Source organism: Xenopus laevis, chromosome 1L (genome assembly GCF_017654675.1).
Source record: "Xenopus laevis strain J_2021 chromosome 1L, Xenopus_laevis_v10.1, whole genome shotgun sequence".
Classification (NCBI taxonomy): domain Eukaryota; kingdom Metazoa; phylum Chordata; class Amphibia; order Anura; family Pipidae; genus Xenopus; species Xenopus laevis.
In genome coordinates this window covers 142,274,972-142,290,501 of record NC_054371.1, presented here as the reverse complement: position 1 = coordinate 142,290,501, position 15,530 = coordinate 142,274,972, and the positions used below count along the sequence as shown (strand labels likewise).

Genomic DNA, 15,530 nt, shown 5'->3' with positions numbered 1-15,530 from the left:
CCTAGTCCATGGGTTAACATTACAATGATAAAAATGTAAATCGTTTTCTTAAAAGTATTTATAAATCAATCACTCAATCTTTTTATGGCAGCTACAATGCAAGCTGCATATCTCACTTGAGAGGCATTTTCTTGCAAAATTAGTAGTTGCCCCCAACTGAAGTGTGTGCTTTATTGGAATGCACCTTCAGTAGGAGAGACAATTTTTCTATGATAGATGCCCTTTAATGACCTGGGTTAGTTAACATTTCTGCACTTCCCGTATGTTATTGTCTCCTGTGTATAGTAAATGCCAAGTGGAATAAAACCCAGTAGGAAAGAGGTTGCAGCCCCAAAAGTGGTGGTGGTGCTTGTGATGTCATTGGCTCATTGATTGTAGATCCACTGTCCATTTGCAGGCACAATAGATATGCTGCAGGGACTTTTAGGACGTATAGTTAAGTGTAATTCATACAGATGTAGCCGCTTCTCTTCTACAATTTGGGACAAAAATGCCTATTTTAGGAAAATCTCAGGAGCTGCTATGGCAGCTAAAAAATAACCATACTGATTGCAGTCAGGTTCAATTTGCAATTTTACCTATTGTCTTAAATAAGTAAAATCACAATCTGAATGCATTTGCAATCAGTGTGTATATTCTCTAGCTGCCATAGCAGCTCCTGAGGTTTTCCTAAAACGTGAATTTGTCCCGAATTGTGAAAAAATCTAGCCTTCGTTTGCACTAAAAACAATGGGACCCTGAGAGTAGAAAAAAAAACTAGCAAGATCACTACATTTCACCAGGCCCTAGTTTGCACGAAAAACCTTCCTTTGGGGTCAGATTGGAATAAGAAGTGAGAAGTGTTTTACTTTGTTCTTTCTTCTCTTGGCCAATACTGGGAGCTGACACTCTGGAGGCAGCGGCAGGGTTGCCAGGTCTAATTTTCAAAAACAGAAGCCAAAGTCAGCTACAAAACTAGCCAAGAGGCACTTCAAAGGTAGCCCAATAGAGCATATTATGTGCAGTGAAAAAAAGTAAAAAAAAATGAATATGTGAAAAATGTTTCCATGAAGCAAAACGGTACAGAATCGCCTATCTCCAGGGGCGTAAATACAGAGGGGGGCTCAGGAGGGCCTAATACATATAAAATTTCAATAAATATTGGTAAAACAGGTCAACTTCTAGACATTTTGATGGCCAGCAGATTTTTGCCCCAAAATTGTCTGAAATTCGGCAAAGTCACAGGTAGGGTTGCCACCTTTTTAAAAATCTTTGGGGGGCGGGGACACAAAGGGGCGGGGCCACACCACGGACGCTAGAAGAAGTAAAAGAAAAGGTAAGTTCCAGGGGATTGGGGGGCAGGCCGAGGGCTCCTTTTAATTGTATTACAAATTTACTGGCAGCTACATTGCCGGTAAATTTGTAATACCGCCCCGGCCATGGCAGGTATTTTAACGGCTAGGCCGGTAAAATACCGGCCGGGTGGCAACCCTAGTCACAGGAAAACAAGAGAATGCTTAAGACTGGGGTACAGAGCCCAAACTCCAGACTTCTACACAAGTCAGTCCCATTGCATGCTGGGTTTTGTAGTCTTACGTTAAACTTGGCAGTCGGCAAATTGTTAAACAAAACCTACATTACCCAACATGCAATGGGAGACGCAGGCTTGGCACATTAGGGCAAGAAAAAACCTTGGCAGGTTTCCGAAGTACAAAACAGCAGAAGGCCAAAAAATAGCCCAAAACTGTTCCTTGGCTAGTTTGTACTACCTGGCAACCCTGGGCAGCGGGTATGACTGGCAAACCACGACCCATTACCCCTATGCTATCCTTGCTATCACTCCCTCACGCCAGATACGCGCCGCGTCACGCATTTATATACATGTAGTCGTGACGCCACCATCTCGCGAGATAGGATTTGTGGCGTCGGGATTAGCTGTCAGGCTGGAACTGAACGTTAATGGGGTTGTGGGACGTTTAAGCAGCGATCCGGAATTGTCGGGCGGTATGGAGGAGCAGGATATCTGTGCCTATAGGGAGCGACGTCAGCGCAAAAGTCCAGAGGAGGAAGAGGCGCTGGAAAAAGAGCACTTCTGGAAGATCATCAATGCCTTCACAGGCTATGGGTGATTATCTTTGTGTGGCTGCCATGTCCAACGTGCACTTCCGCTCGCTTTGTTTGTTTGCACTTTGCAGCATCCATGCTGGTTGTCTAGCGATGCCGGGACTAGTTTAAATAGTAACTGGAGAGCACTGCAATATATATATATATATCATGGAATAAGTCTATATGCCTTCGATGCTGTCTCTGAGCATTGAGTGCCTCATTCTAAGCAACTTTTTAATTGGTCTTTTTTATTCTAGTTTTTGAATTATTTTCTGACACTTTCCCGCTTTCAGATGGGGTCACTGACCCCCCCATCTTAAAAAACAAATGTTCTTTTAAGTCTAAACATTTATTGCTGTTGATATTTTTTATTACTCGTCCTTTCTATCCAAGCCTCCTTCTATTCATCTTTCAGTCTCTTATTATTATTTTATTATTATTATTATTAACATGTATTTATATAGCGCCAACATATTGCGTAGCACTGTAAAGTAAATGTGATTATACAACTACATCACATGAATTACATACATAGAATATATGGAGTAACAAACATCACAATCAATACAGGTACAAAAAGGTGAGGAAGGCCCTATGCATAGGCATACAGTCTAAAGGGAAGGGAGTAATACGCAAGGTGTGGGAGTGGGCAAGATCGAATTGAGTGGGTGAGAAATGTGGTATTGCGTTTGGTAGTTAAGCAGAGTGAGGGTAGGCTTCTCGAAAGAAGTGCGTTTTCAGAGATTTCTTGAAAGTAGAAAGGTTGGGAGAAAGTCGGACAGACCGTGGGAGAGCGTTCCAGAGGAGGGGTGCAGCCCTTGCAAAGTCTTGAATGCGAGCATGTGAGGAGGTAATGAGAGAAGAGTTGAGTAGCAGGTCAGTAGAGGAGCGTAGTAAGCGAGTGGGTGAGTATATAGAGATGAGTTCAGAGATGTAGGGTGGGGCAGAGTTATGAAGTGCTTTGAAAGTCAGTGTCATTAATTTGAATTTGATTCTGAAAGGTAACGGAAGCCAGTGCAGGGATTGACAGAATGGCGAGGCAGAGGAGGAGCGGTTGCTGAGGTGTATGAGCCTCGCAGCAGTGTTCATTATGGACTGGAGAGGTGACAGTCTCTGGAGGGGGAGGCCAATTAAAAGAGAGTTACAGTAGTCTAGACGCGATATGATGAGAGAGTGAATAAGAATTTTGGCAGCGTCTTGGGTGATAAATGATCGTATTTTGGATATGTTCTTTAGGTGGAAGTGACAAGATTTAATAAGTGACTGGATATGAGGAGTGAATGACAGGGCAGAATCTAGGATAACCCCAAGGCACCGGGCCTGGGGAGAGGGGGTGATAGTGGAATTGTTAACTATGATGGATACTTCGGGGATGCTACTGGTGTTAGTTGGAGGAAAGAGAACCATTTCAGTTTTAGAGAGGTTTAATTTAAGGTAGCGTTGTGACATCCAGGTAGAGATAGCGGACAGGCAGGAGGAGACGCGAGTTAGGAGTTCTGGGTTGAGGTCAGGAGATGAGAGATAGATCTGAGTATCGTCAGCATAGAGGTGGTAGTGGAAACCATAAGAATTTATTAATTTGCCAAGGGAGGAAGTATAGAGGGAGAATAGTAATGGTCCCAGGACAGAGCCTTGGGGAACTCCAACAGAAAGAGGTAGGGGAGAAGATGCTACTCCATTGTAGGAGACACTGAAGGAACGATTGGTGATGTAAGAAGAGAACCAGGACAGGGCTGTGTCACGAAGGCCAAGTGACTGGAGGGACTGGAGGAGGAGAGGGTGATCTACAGTGTCAAATGCGGCTGAGAGATCAAGCAGTATTAGTAGTGAGAAGTGATTGTTGGCTTTAGCGGTTAAAAGGTCATTAGTCAGTCGAGTCAGGGCAGTTTCCGTGGAGTGTTGTGGCTTAAAACCAGATTGTAGGGTATCCAAAGCAATTCATGGTTGCTAGATTTATTTGGGCTCTAGCAACCAGATGGCTGAAATTGCAAACACTAGAGCTGCTGAATAAAAAGCTAAATGACTGGAAAACTGCAAATAATAAAAAAAAATGAATACCAGTTGCAAATTAGAAATTCACTAAAAGTTAATTTAAAAAAAAAGTTTTAATTTAAAGGTGAACAGTCCGTGTAATGAACTGGCATGTGTGGATTACATGATTAAAAGAAAGAAAAAAAAAAAACACTCTTCCACCAGCGCTGAAATTTCACAATGTTATTTAAAAAAAAATACTGAATACTCTTAATTAGGATAAATGCCACTCCCACTTAATCTTAATATTGCAATTAGCCAGTTTCTGTATTAAAGTGCTAGTGCATTTATATTAATAAATATATAAAAACTAAGTGGAGCATATATGATAGTACCTTAAAAAACTATGTATAAAAGAGTGCTGGGTATAAATAAAATATAACCCGTTAATTAATGAGTTCAGACCATTAATAGTTTATAAGTGCAGTTCTTTTAGTTAAATCAATTCATAAAGTTTTCAATAAATCCGTTAATCCCTTAATAGATTATGAAGTAATAAAGTGCAGTGCTAATAAATAATTGTCCCATATAATGGTGATTTAATAAAATAGTAAAATTCATTTTTACCAATTAAGTATTTCAGGATAAATGAATTCCAATGGACTCCGTTCAACTGAAAATAGTGAGAAAAGGAAAAGAGAAGGTGGAGTTGTCCCCAAAACTTCTGCCTAATTCATTTCTAATCCTGGGACACCACAAAGATGGAGAAAGGCAGGGTAACCAAGACTGTGGTCTCAAATTTTAACTTGCCCTAACTTATAAAGAACTATCTTAACCTCAAAAAAACACAAATCAATGGTCCCTTGGGAATCCCAGTGCGGGACCGCAATAGAAGAAAGAGATTGAACCGATTGCCAATTTGACCCGCTGCCCACCCTGCCCGACCAATTTCTTATTTAAATTCGAAGGCTTTTAAGCTAAAATTTCTTAAAAACAAATCACACGGCAGTTATTCCGCGAACGCGCGTTTCGTTAAAATGGCTTTTTCAAGGCCATTTTATGTGTGGATTAAGGCAGGAGTGATCCTTTTAAAGGAGAATGCAACCCTTTAAGGAAAAAACCCGTGCCCCACCCCACAGAGACCCTCCTGCCCCCCCCCCCCCCCGGAGTAAATGCGCCATACTTCATACTTGCCCCTCGGCGCAGATTCAGGTATCAGAGTTCCACGCAGCCATCTTCCAGGTCTTCGTCTCTTCTTCCAGCGCTACGGCAATTTTTGTGAGTTTCAGCACATGCCCAGTTGTTGCAAACAGCAAATTGCTCCAACTGTGCATGCACCAACACGCCAATCTCTTACTCAGCTTGCAGAAGACCCAGAAGATGGCTGTGTGGAACTCCGATGCCCGAATCTGCACTGAGGGGTAAGTTTAAAGTATGGGGCATTTTCCCAGGGGCAGTTAGGCTGGGGGGGATCTCCGTGGGGTGGGGGGTACAGGTTTTTTTCTTAAAGGGTTGAATTCTCCTTTAAAATAAAATGTCAGTATATCAGTTGTAATGCTGCACAGTCTTGTAGTCATTGGTTATGTGCAGGAAACTTTTTAGTGAAGAACTGGGAATGGGATACCTTTTATATGATGGGGAACAGTTTAATTTATAAAAGCAATTTAGATGGCAGACATAGAAATTATTTTTACATTAATAATGGCAGTTTTAAGTTATTAAAGGAGCAGTTCACCTCCCAAACACATGTTTTAAGTTCAATTGTTTAGTACAAGTTATGGCATTCGCAGAAGCACAGAGCACTAAAGACAAGCTCCTTAAAGGAGAAGGCTTGGGGGTGCTAAATGTTATTGACTTCCTGAAACCCCGGGCCGGTGTTCCTATCAGCAGAAAACTGCACCGGCCCGGGGTTATACCAGTGAGCACCACAGAGCGACCCTCTTCCATCTTCCTCTGTCTTCGCACGCATGCGCAGTAGAACGAGAAGCCGAACTTTAACTAAAAAGTCGCCTATTTCGTTCAACTGCGAATGCGTTTGCCCTGGGAAATTTGAAGAAAGAAGAAGCCGGAAGAGGATCGCTCTGTGGTGCTCGCTGGTATAACACTTGGCCGGTGCAGTTTTCTGCTGATAGGAGCACAGGCCTGGGGTTTAGCTAAGTCAATAAAATCACTTGGGGGTGCCTAGCATCCACCCCAAGTGCACCAAGCCTTTCCTTCTCCTTCAAACAGTCCTGTGGTAGAAGTGTCCAGTACAAATGTAATCCACAAATGTTCTTTGAAATTAGTTTCTTTATATTTAACCTACATTTTTTTCACTAATGATTTTGTTCTTTGCTTATTCAGGAGTAGCATTCATGAACAAGTGAACCGCACAGAAAGACAGTTTAAATCCCTGCCAAAAAATCAGCAGGAATTGCTTCCTCACTTCGTTCCTCACTTGGACTGCATCCGTCAGTGCATAGATCACAATCAGAAAATTCTGCAAATGATTGTGGATGATTGCACCCATATGTTTGAAAACAAAGAATACGGTGAAAATGCAAGTACACTTTTATATAAAATATACAGTGGGAATATAATATCAACAGAAACAAAATGTTTAAATTTGAACTGTTCGTCATTGAGATTTTTTTTTCTTCTTGATAACCGATCTAAATGCACTGCACATATTCTTTGTATTCATTTATAGAAATAATGTTTTTGCATGTTTAATAGTGCATTCGTAGCTGTAGGGAATGGGGTGGTAACTGCAAAGTTCCACTTTATGTCAGAATGGTCTCTTTATTCCCTAACTAATCACTGGGGTGCAAGGCATGCAAAACTGCAAGTGACGCTCAATATTCATAATGTAATGGTAGTCAGTGGGTAGTATACGTCTCCGTTAAATACACGTAAAATACTTTAATCACGCTAAACCCTAAATAAATGTGTTTTTAAAGTTATTCTCAATGTAATTGAATTGTTTTGTACCTCCCTTTCTGTTCTTTGGATCTGACTCTCTGCCTTGCGACATTGTTTCAGAAGTCAGAGCCAAGAGTGCAGAGAATGTAAACCGATTCCATTCTCAATAGCAGTTACATTTACATATCTTTAAATCAGTTAAAATGTTTCATTATTGTATATAGCGTAGGATAAATTAATTGCTTAGCAATATATTTTCTTTTACTATGCATAAAAACTTTTTTAGGTAGAGAACCCCTTTGAGGACCTTAATGTAATTCTTCCCTGTGGGTCTATAAACTCAAGGATAGATGCTAAATGTTGATCTTTGTTCCCATAAGTATCCACCTGCAGGAAGAACAAGATCAGTTTACACGTGCAGTACTGTGAAGCTCCTGGAATGCTCTACATGTCAACATTTTATAAAGGCTCATGGATACAAAAGCCTGTTATAGATTTTTAGATGCATATGCACTGCAAACACTCTGCTCTCACAGGACATACAGTATATTTTGTGTTATTCGAATTGATTTTCCACGTGACAACCATTTGACCTGTTGAGCATTTGTGTTTATTGCTGTATTTATAGATGGACCTCCCATTGAAAACAGATCACATAGTATGTAAGCCTATGTTTCCAATACACAGGGTTACAGAAAGCCTACTCCTCCATCCACCTTTGATATGGACAAGCTTAAATCTACTATAAAGCAGTTTGTGAGAGATTGGAGTGAGGATGGCAAGGCCGAGAGAGACGCATGTTACCAGCCTATTGTTGACGAAATTCTTAAACATTTCCCCAAAGATAACGGGTAAGTACTTCACTGTTTGTTCTTAATTTTAGGCTTTTGATGTACATTTTGACACTGGCTTTTTCCCTAGGAAACATCACTGTGTCAAAAACTGGTTACTAACATTGGTCTCTTCCCACGGTAACCAGTGAGAACTGACACAGCTATGGGCTGAGGTCATTAGCAGTATTACCATGCTTACCATGGCAAATCACACTGACTACAATGGGAAACGAGTGACACGTCTCTTCATCCAGACACCTGCCTATCCAATGTCTCATTCCAAAACTAAGGGGATTATTAGGAATTTGGTCCTACCTGCTTCTGTCAACAGTCTCTACTCTTTTGAAAGGCTGTTCAATACATGTTGGAAGATTGTTGGTGCAATTTGATTACATTCAGCCATAAGAGCTTTGTGGAGTTGGGTCCTGATGTTGGGTATCAGAGCCAACTCCCAGCTGACATTTCCACAGGTGTTGGAAAGGTAGAGGCAGGGGCTCCGTGCAAGTGAAATACTTCCACTCCCATCTCCACATACCCATTCTATTCAAACTTTGCTTTGTGCATTGGGAAGTATGGTACATAAACAGGACTAAGACCCTTACCCTAAACTGTTGCTTTTTCACCCTCCCAATTATGTATTAAGGCAGGTAGGGTTCTCCTGGCATTTGCCAAACCCATTTTCAGTCAGAATGCCACAAGGTGAAATTCAAATTATCACTCCAGAGGATGTGTTTAATAAGTGTGCTTAAACACTAAAGCTCGTAAGTTCAAAAGAAGAGATCTCTCTATAACCAGAAATATACTGGGTTGCTTCCATGGAAACCTACAGAGATACTGGTGATAGCTTTTGCAGACCACCTGAACACACAGTTGATATTTGGGTTTTGTCATATTCTTACACCTTTGCTGTAAGTGCACTGACAGGCTTCATGTCGGCCTTGTGAAATAAAAATGCGTTTCTGTGCTGAAATCTGACACCATGCCTGAGTGCACTTACAGCAAGTAGCATATAGTAGTAGAACCATTTCGATCTGCAATTTTTACGCAGAGAAATGCAAGGCAGCAAGTAGTCAGAAGGTTTGTTCACAATTTCAGAAGTACTGATTGTAGCAGACGGAAATGATCAAATTAAAATGCCAGTTGTAATGCCCTAAAAAATACAATCAAGGTATTTTTATTTACGCACATAACATTGCACTGTTCCAGTTTGCTGGAAAAACCGGCAGAGAAACTGGTTGTTGTTGTGACATTGGCCTTAGGGTAATGGCGCATGGAGAAATAAAATAACTTTGCATTATAGTCAATGAGAATTGCTGCTGGTAAAACTGATTATTCCTGCACATCTTATATCTTTACAATGAGTTCCAATTAGTCTAATTAAGCTAAGCTAGCTTTCTGACATTATATTTGAAGTACCCATATGAGAATTCAGGCTACACCTCTTTCATCATGCAAAAAATGGTGGACTTACAGGACTCTGTTTTATTTTTTGTATACAATATGAATCAAATGCAGTATAATGGGGGAAGCTGCTGCTTGCATGCTTTAGCTTGTTACAGCGCATTAAAATACAAGTTTATTATGAAAACATACACTGCCATAGTTAACTGCTTAACATTCTATTAGCACTTATGTCTTAGTAAATTATGGCACTTTTTTTTTCTTTTTTAATCTTTTAAACCTTGCAGTGACGTCTCCAATATAAATATCTTAGTGCCTGGTGCAGGACTTGGTAGGCTAGCATGGGAAATTGCGAAGCATGGATATTCTTGCCAAGGGAATGAATGGAGTTTCTTCATGCTATTTTCCTCAAATTTTGTGCTCAATAGGTAAGTAATAAATGCAGACCCTGCAGATGTTAACATGTAGTTGCGATATGTAACAAGTACAGGATAAGGGATTCATTATCCGGAAACACATCCAGAAAGCTCTGAATTACGGCATCTCTATTTTATTCAAATATTTCACATTTTTAAAAAAAGATTTGCTTTTTGTCTGTAATAATAAAACAGTACCTTGTACTTAATCCCCAACTAAGATCGAATTTACTTATTGAAAGCAAAACCAGACTATTGGGTTTATTTTATGATTACATGATTTTCTAGTTGACTTAAGGTATACTGTATATACCTGTATTGCTTTACTGAATTTAGGATGGACTATATACTGTACACATACACAATATATTAGTACCAAATAGTAAGAGCACCAGTTTCATTTAACAATGAGAACCATTGCCTTCTACATCAATAATAGTGTTCATAAACTACATAAACTATTACACTTATCCTGGTTTTCAATTTATTTTGGAGCAGTCTCCTTTTTTACTTTTCTCAGTTTACACCATTGCTAGCCTGATTCCTTTATAGGACTGATAAGCTGTATGTATACCTTGAATTCCTAGTCTTTTCCTAGTCTTTTCCTGTAATACTTGTGGTTTGGATACCTGCAGCTGTATGGTGATACATTAATTGCAATAAGAGACAATTTTCTTTTACCACTTTGTACAATGCTTATTATTTAAAAAAAAATATTATAAAAATTATTATACGTTTAATTATCATATAATAATTTAGTGATAATGCTTGCAGCAAGTAGAACTATAACATCACGGCACAATACACATTTTTTTATTTGTAAAATTGAATTTTGCAATATCAACAAAACTTCCTGAGTTCTGTTTTCTATGTGTGTGTAATGTATGTGCTATTGTAATTTCCTGTTTTCCAGATGTTCTGAAACTGATGCTTTTAAACTTTACCCATGGATCCATCAGTTTAGTAACAATCGTAAATCATCAGATCAAATAAGACCTGCTTATTTTCCAGATGTGGATCCTCATGATCTCCCTCCAAGCGCAAATTTCTCCATGACTGCTGGAGACTTTGAGGAAATTTACACAGACAAATGTAAGTCTAACTTCTGTTGCCTTTCAAGGTGAAATGAATCCACTAATATGTATTTAACTCACTTTATTGGGGCAGTTTTCTATTTTGCTTCAAGTCCATCCATGAGACTCAAATGCTAACTACTTAACTTTCCTATGTAGGTTCTTGGGACTGCATAGCAACATGTTTCTTTATAGACACTGCACATAATGTCCTAGACTATATTGACACTATCTGGAAAATACTTAAGCCAGGAGGCATATGGATAAATTTAGGTAAGTCTTTAATATTTATTTACAGGAAAAAACAAAACCTTAAACTTAATAATTAGCTATATACCTATAATCCCTAGTGCCCAGTATTTTAACCTTTATGTTATGGTCCGTAGAAATACTAAACACCCATTGACCCAGGTGGCAAAATTTTCAGTTGGGTCTCCCCTCCATAACGCATCCATTTTGTAATGGGCCCGGTATAGTCACACTTGCAGTCTCCATGGTAGTTGGAGCCACTGTTTATAGTGGACCTGCAGTGACCATAAACTGTCCAGCTGCTAATTATCCCAGTGGAAAGAGAATTTGGTGCTCTGCAAGTTGATGTTCAGCAAAATCCAGGTTTTAAACATAGAACAATTTTCTAGTTTTTTTTTTTTTCACACCTGGTTTTTAGCTAACCAGTGTGCCTTGTAGGCTAATGTTTTATATAAATTAAGCCCTTTAGCACATTGACAACAGCAATTTCCTAACCAGTGGGTTTCTGCCATACGTCATGTTTGCCTTAATGATATTTGCCTTAATACTTGGGTGGCAAAATGCTAAGACGCGTTGTTTGTGCTTATTCATTTTCTCCTCCTTGCAGGCCCACTTTTATACCATTTTGAAAATATGGCAAATGAGCTTTCTATAGCATTGAGCTATGAAGATATAAAAAATGTTGCTTTGCAGTATGGATTTCACATAGAGGTTTGTGCGGTGATTCCTGCTCTCTTTTAATGAATGTATCTTATTTCAACATATATTGTCATTTTGATGGGTTTTATTGGTCAAATAAAAATGAGTTGTTTGGTTACAATTATGTTATACAGATTAAAGTTGTGGGTGTGATGTGTGCCTTTATAGGTAGGAAAGATTGGTCAAAGAACTACAGGGACCTGGGGGAGGGTTACATGAACACAACTTGATCCTACTTCTATGGTTTCATAGTATTTTTCTGACTGAATGGTATATGAGAGAAGTCCAAATAGCAACATTGTGAAGCCTCTCTAAAACATTACCAGTAGTTTTAAATTTATTTTCCCGTTTGTTCAACGCTTAAAAATATATTGTCAGAATCCTTTCTCCCCTTTGATTGACACATGTATCACCATTGATGGGTCAATTTTTTGGAAAGTTTTTATTGCATTTTGTTCACCTTCCAACATTTTTTTTTCCAGTTCGTGGGGGGGGGGTCATTGACACTGTAAACTGTTCTAAATTGATATATTTAGTTGATACATTACTTTGGCCCTGCTGAGCTGAATCCCTGCGTTTCATGAAAGGGGATGTTCGCCTTTGAGTTAACATTCGGTGTGATGTAGAGTGATATTTTAAGACAATTTGCATTTGGTTTTAATTTTTATTATTTGTGGTTTTTGTGTGTTGGCTTTTTATTTAGCAGCTCTCCAGTTTTCAATTTCTGCAATCTGGTTGCTAGGGTCCAAATTATCCTAGCAACCATGCATTGATTTTAGTGAGAGACTGTAATATGAATAAAAGTGGGCCTAAATAGAACTATAAGTAATGAAAACCATACATTTGGTCACTTCGCCCTTTAGTAAATTTGCTCCTTTGGTTTTTTTTATGGGGTCAGTGACCCCCATTTAAAAGCTAGAAAGAGTCAAGAAAAAAGACAAATAATTCAAAAACTATAAAAAAAAACAAATTATGACGTCCTATTGAAACGTTGCTTATAACTGGTCATTCTATAACATACTCAGACAGATGCTGCTGAGAACTAGTGTAGCAAATTGTAACAGTTCAGGATCTGCAGCAGGTTTACTGAGATCGGAGCAACAAACTTTAATTCATGGAAAAACGGTAAATTGAAAGCAGTTAACAAAAATTTCTATTATTTCTGGTGAACAGTCTGAAAACAACTGAACTGGAAGTGTTTGGTAGGTGAACCAATTGTAAAATAGATTGACCAGCTGGAGGGAAAGCATGCAATGGGTTTGGGAAAATTTCAATACAGAGTTGATCCAGAAACTGATCCATTTACTAGTTTGGAATCCGGAATGATTTGTCTCCGTTTCTAAAGCAAATTCAAAGTAAAGTATTTGGAAAATGTTAACCTATTGCATACATACTTATTACATACTGTGGTAATAGGGTCCAGACATCATTGAAAGTAGTTCTCTTGCAATTTTTACTGTACTCCTTTTAAATTAAGAAGTGTTAAAGGAAAACTATACCCCCCAAAATGAACACTTAAGCAACAGTTTATATCATATTAAGTGGCATATTTAAGAATCTTACCAAACTGGAATATATATTTAAGTAAATATTGCATATTACATCTCTAAACTTGCTTGCTCATCCCCATAGACTACTGAAGGGAAACATTTTTTTGGTTCCCCCCCCCCCCAAGCTGTTCGCCCCTGCCCCCTGTCGGAGACGGCAAAATCCATTGGTTAAGTTAAGGGGAGAGCGGGTACCTTGCATTGCATATCTGCTACAGGCTCTGGGTATGTGCCTGTAATGTGCGGGTACCAATAATAATGTAAAATCATTTAACCCGTGTAACTTCAGTATTTGGCAGGAGAATGCAGATAAGATAGACCTAGTTAGTGTGTTTTTGACATGTAGGCTATTGCCTTGGCAAGCTCATCTTCCCTCAAACAGGGAACATGCAGCTTTAAATCATAATATAAATGAGTCTTTTTGAACTATATTTATATACTTTTAGTTTGTTAAATCAGTATAAAATTTGCAGCACTTTGGATTGTGGGGAAAATGCCTGAAGGAAGTACAGTAGCAACATTGTCCAAAAAATGCAGGATAACAGATCAAAATAAATGCATTCTTTATGCTACAAAGGACGTAACGGCAAACTGTGACAATACATTGGAGCCCTTATGGCCACCAGTGTGTATTCATTCAGTAGTACCTTATTGCAAATATAGCATTTCTCCACTCTTATATCATAAGCCAGCAGAGAAATGCCCATTACAGGTATTTGGTCTATAATTGCATGAGCAGTGGCAGGCGGATTCATTTTATAAATATGACAGGAGGCTGGGGTATATGAGTGTTTCTTTGCTAACACAAATTATGTGGTGGAGAAATAATTTTGCCATTAACCTGTGAATGCACCTCCTGTAGTAAAAGCTTTGCACACAATAAATAGTTAAGTTCTTTCTCTTTCGCTCATATCACAGTTAAGCCTTTACTGAATGCAAACAAATAGTGTGTGTAAACAAGCTTCATGTTTGAGAACTCCTTTTCTGTTACTTTTCTCTGAACAGTTTGAAAAAGAATCGGTGTCAACAACATACACAGTGAATAGTTTATCTATGATGAAATTCTTCTACGACTGTATCTTTTTTGTGGCTCGCAAGCCACAGCAATAATGGACTCTGCAACCTAAAAAGAAGAAAATCTAAAGATGGTGTCTTGGGGCAATCAAGAGACACTCTGAAAGGTGCCTTTTTATCTGTAAATGTGTTGGTATTTAACCGAGTATTTCAAACACTGAGTGCACATTACTTGGCAAATGGCAGTGCACAATTACAAATAATACCAACTTGAATTTTAATTTTATTCAACTTTTTTTTTTAAGTTAATAAAATCTGACTCCTGAAATTAAACTTTTTATTATGTCTGCATATATTTTTTGTTAAATATTTTAAGGAGAATGAATTTGTCTATGGAATTGTCCAGCAAAATGGTGAATAAAGTTTTTGTGTATTTTTAATACTTTTTTGTGTATTTTAATACTTTTACAGATTTTCAGTCGCAGGTACTGTAAAACATTTGTATTGCATAGAAATATTTAACTAAATGAGTAAAATGCTTGGACACAAACACCAGTTGTTATTTTATTATAATACACAAGCCATGATAAGCCTATAAATTATATCCTTATAAAATGTGCTTAGTGATTAGTCATTTCTGTCACATGAATCTCTGAAACTTGTGTATTATGATTAAAATACCCCATTTCAAAATATGAGGATATTAGAAGTTACATCGGATTTCCATGAAATGTATAAAAACACTCAGCCTTCGGCCTTGTGTTTTTATATGGTCATGGAACACCTTGGTAACTTTTAATATCCATACTTTACAATAGGGGGTACTTTATGCACTATATAATACACAAGAGCCATGCATAGCTTGTAAATGATATCCTTATAAACGGTGCTTAGTTATGTCATTTCTGTCACGACTCACTGAAACTTGTGTATTATAATAAATAAAGTACCCCCTGTTGCAAAATATGAGGATATTAGAAGTCACCTCGGAGTTCCATGATCTGTATAAAAACATATGGTCATGGAACGCCTCGGTAACTTATAATATCCTTATATTTTACAAGAGGGGGTACTTTATTTACTATATCATTAACCTTTTTTATTTATTTATAGAGCACCAATTTACTCCACTGTGTTTTACAGAGATTATTCATGATTCACATCAGTCCCTGCACCAGTGGAGATTAAAAATATTTAGTCCCCATCATACACACATTCACCATAGTCAATTTAAATCCGTTATTCACCTTTAAATTCAACTTTTAGTATGATAAATAGAGTGCTATTCTGAGACTATTTGCAATTGGTCTTCATTTTTTTATTTGCGGCTTTTGAATTTAG

The 15,530-nt window shown here is 38.3% G+C and overlaps 1 protein-coding gene across 2 annotated transcripts; it reads left to right on the top strand.

The window, feature by feature from the left end:
- The first annotated feature begins 1,868 nt into the window (after positions 1-1,868).
- Positions 1,869-14,629, top strand: LOC108714534 (carnosine N-methyltransferase). 2 transcript variants are annotated; one of them, XM_018258852.2, is made up of 8 exons: positions 1,869-2,104; positions 6,400-6,595; positions 7,645-7,808; positions 9,479-9,619; positions 10,521-10,699; positions 10,840-10,953; positions 11,537-11,640; positions 14,181-14,629. In XM_018258852.2, the coding sequence occupies exons 1-8, from the start codon at positions 1,986-1,988 to the stop codon at positions 14,283-14,285; spliced, it is 1,122 nt and encodes a 373-aa protein (XP_018114341.1). In that variant the 5' UTR covers positions 1,869-1,985; the 3' UTR covers positions 14,286-14,629. The 2 variants fall into 2 exon arrangements, with proteins under 2 accessions (XP_018114341.1, XP_018114350.1); XM_018258861.2 differs by lacking the exon at positions 11,537-11,640 and having other exon boundaries at positions 1,870-2,104.
- The last annotated feature ends 901 nt before the right edge of the window (positions 14,630-15,530 follow it).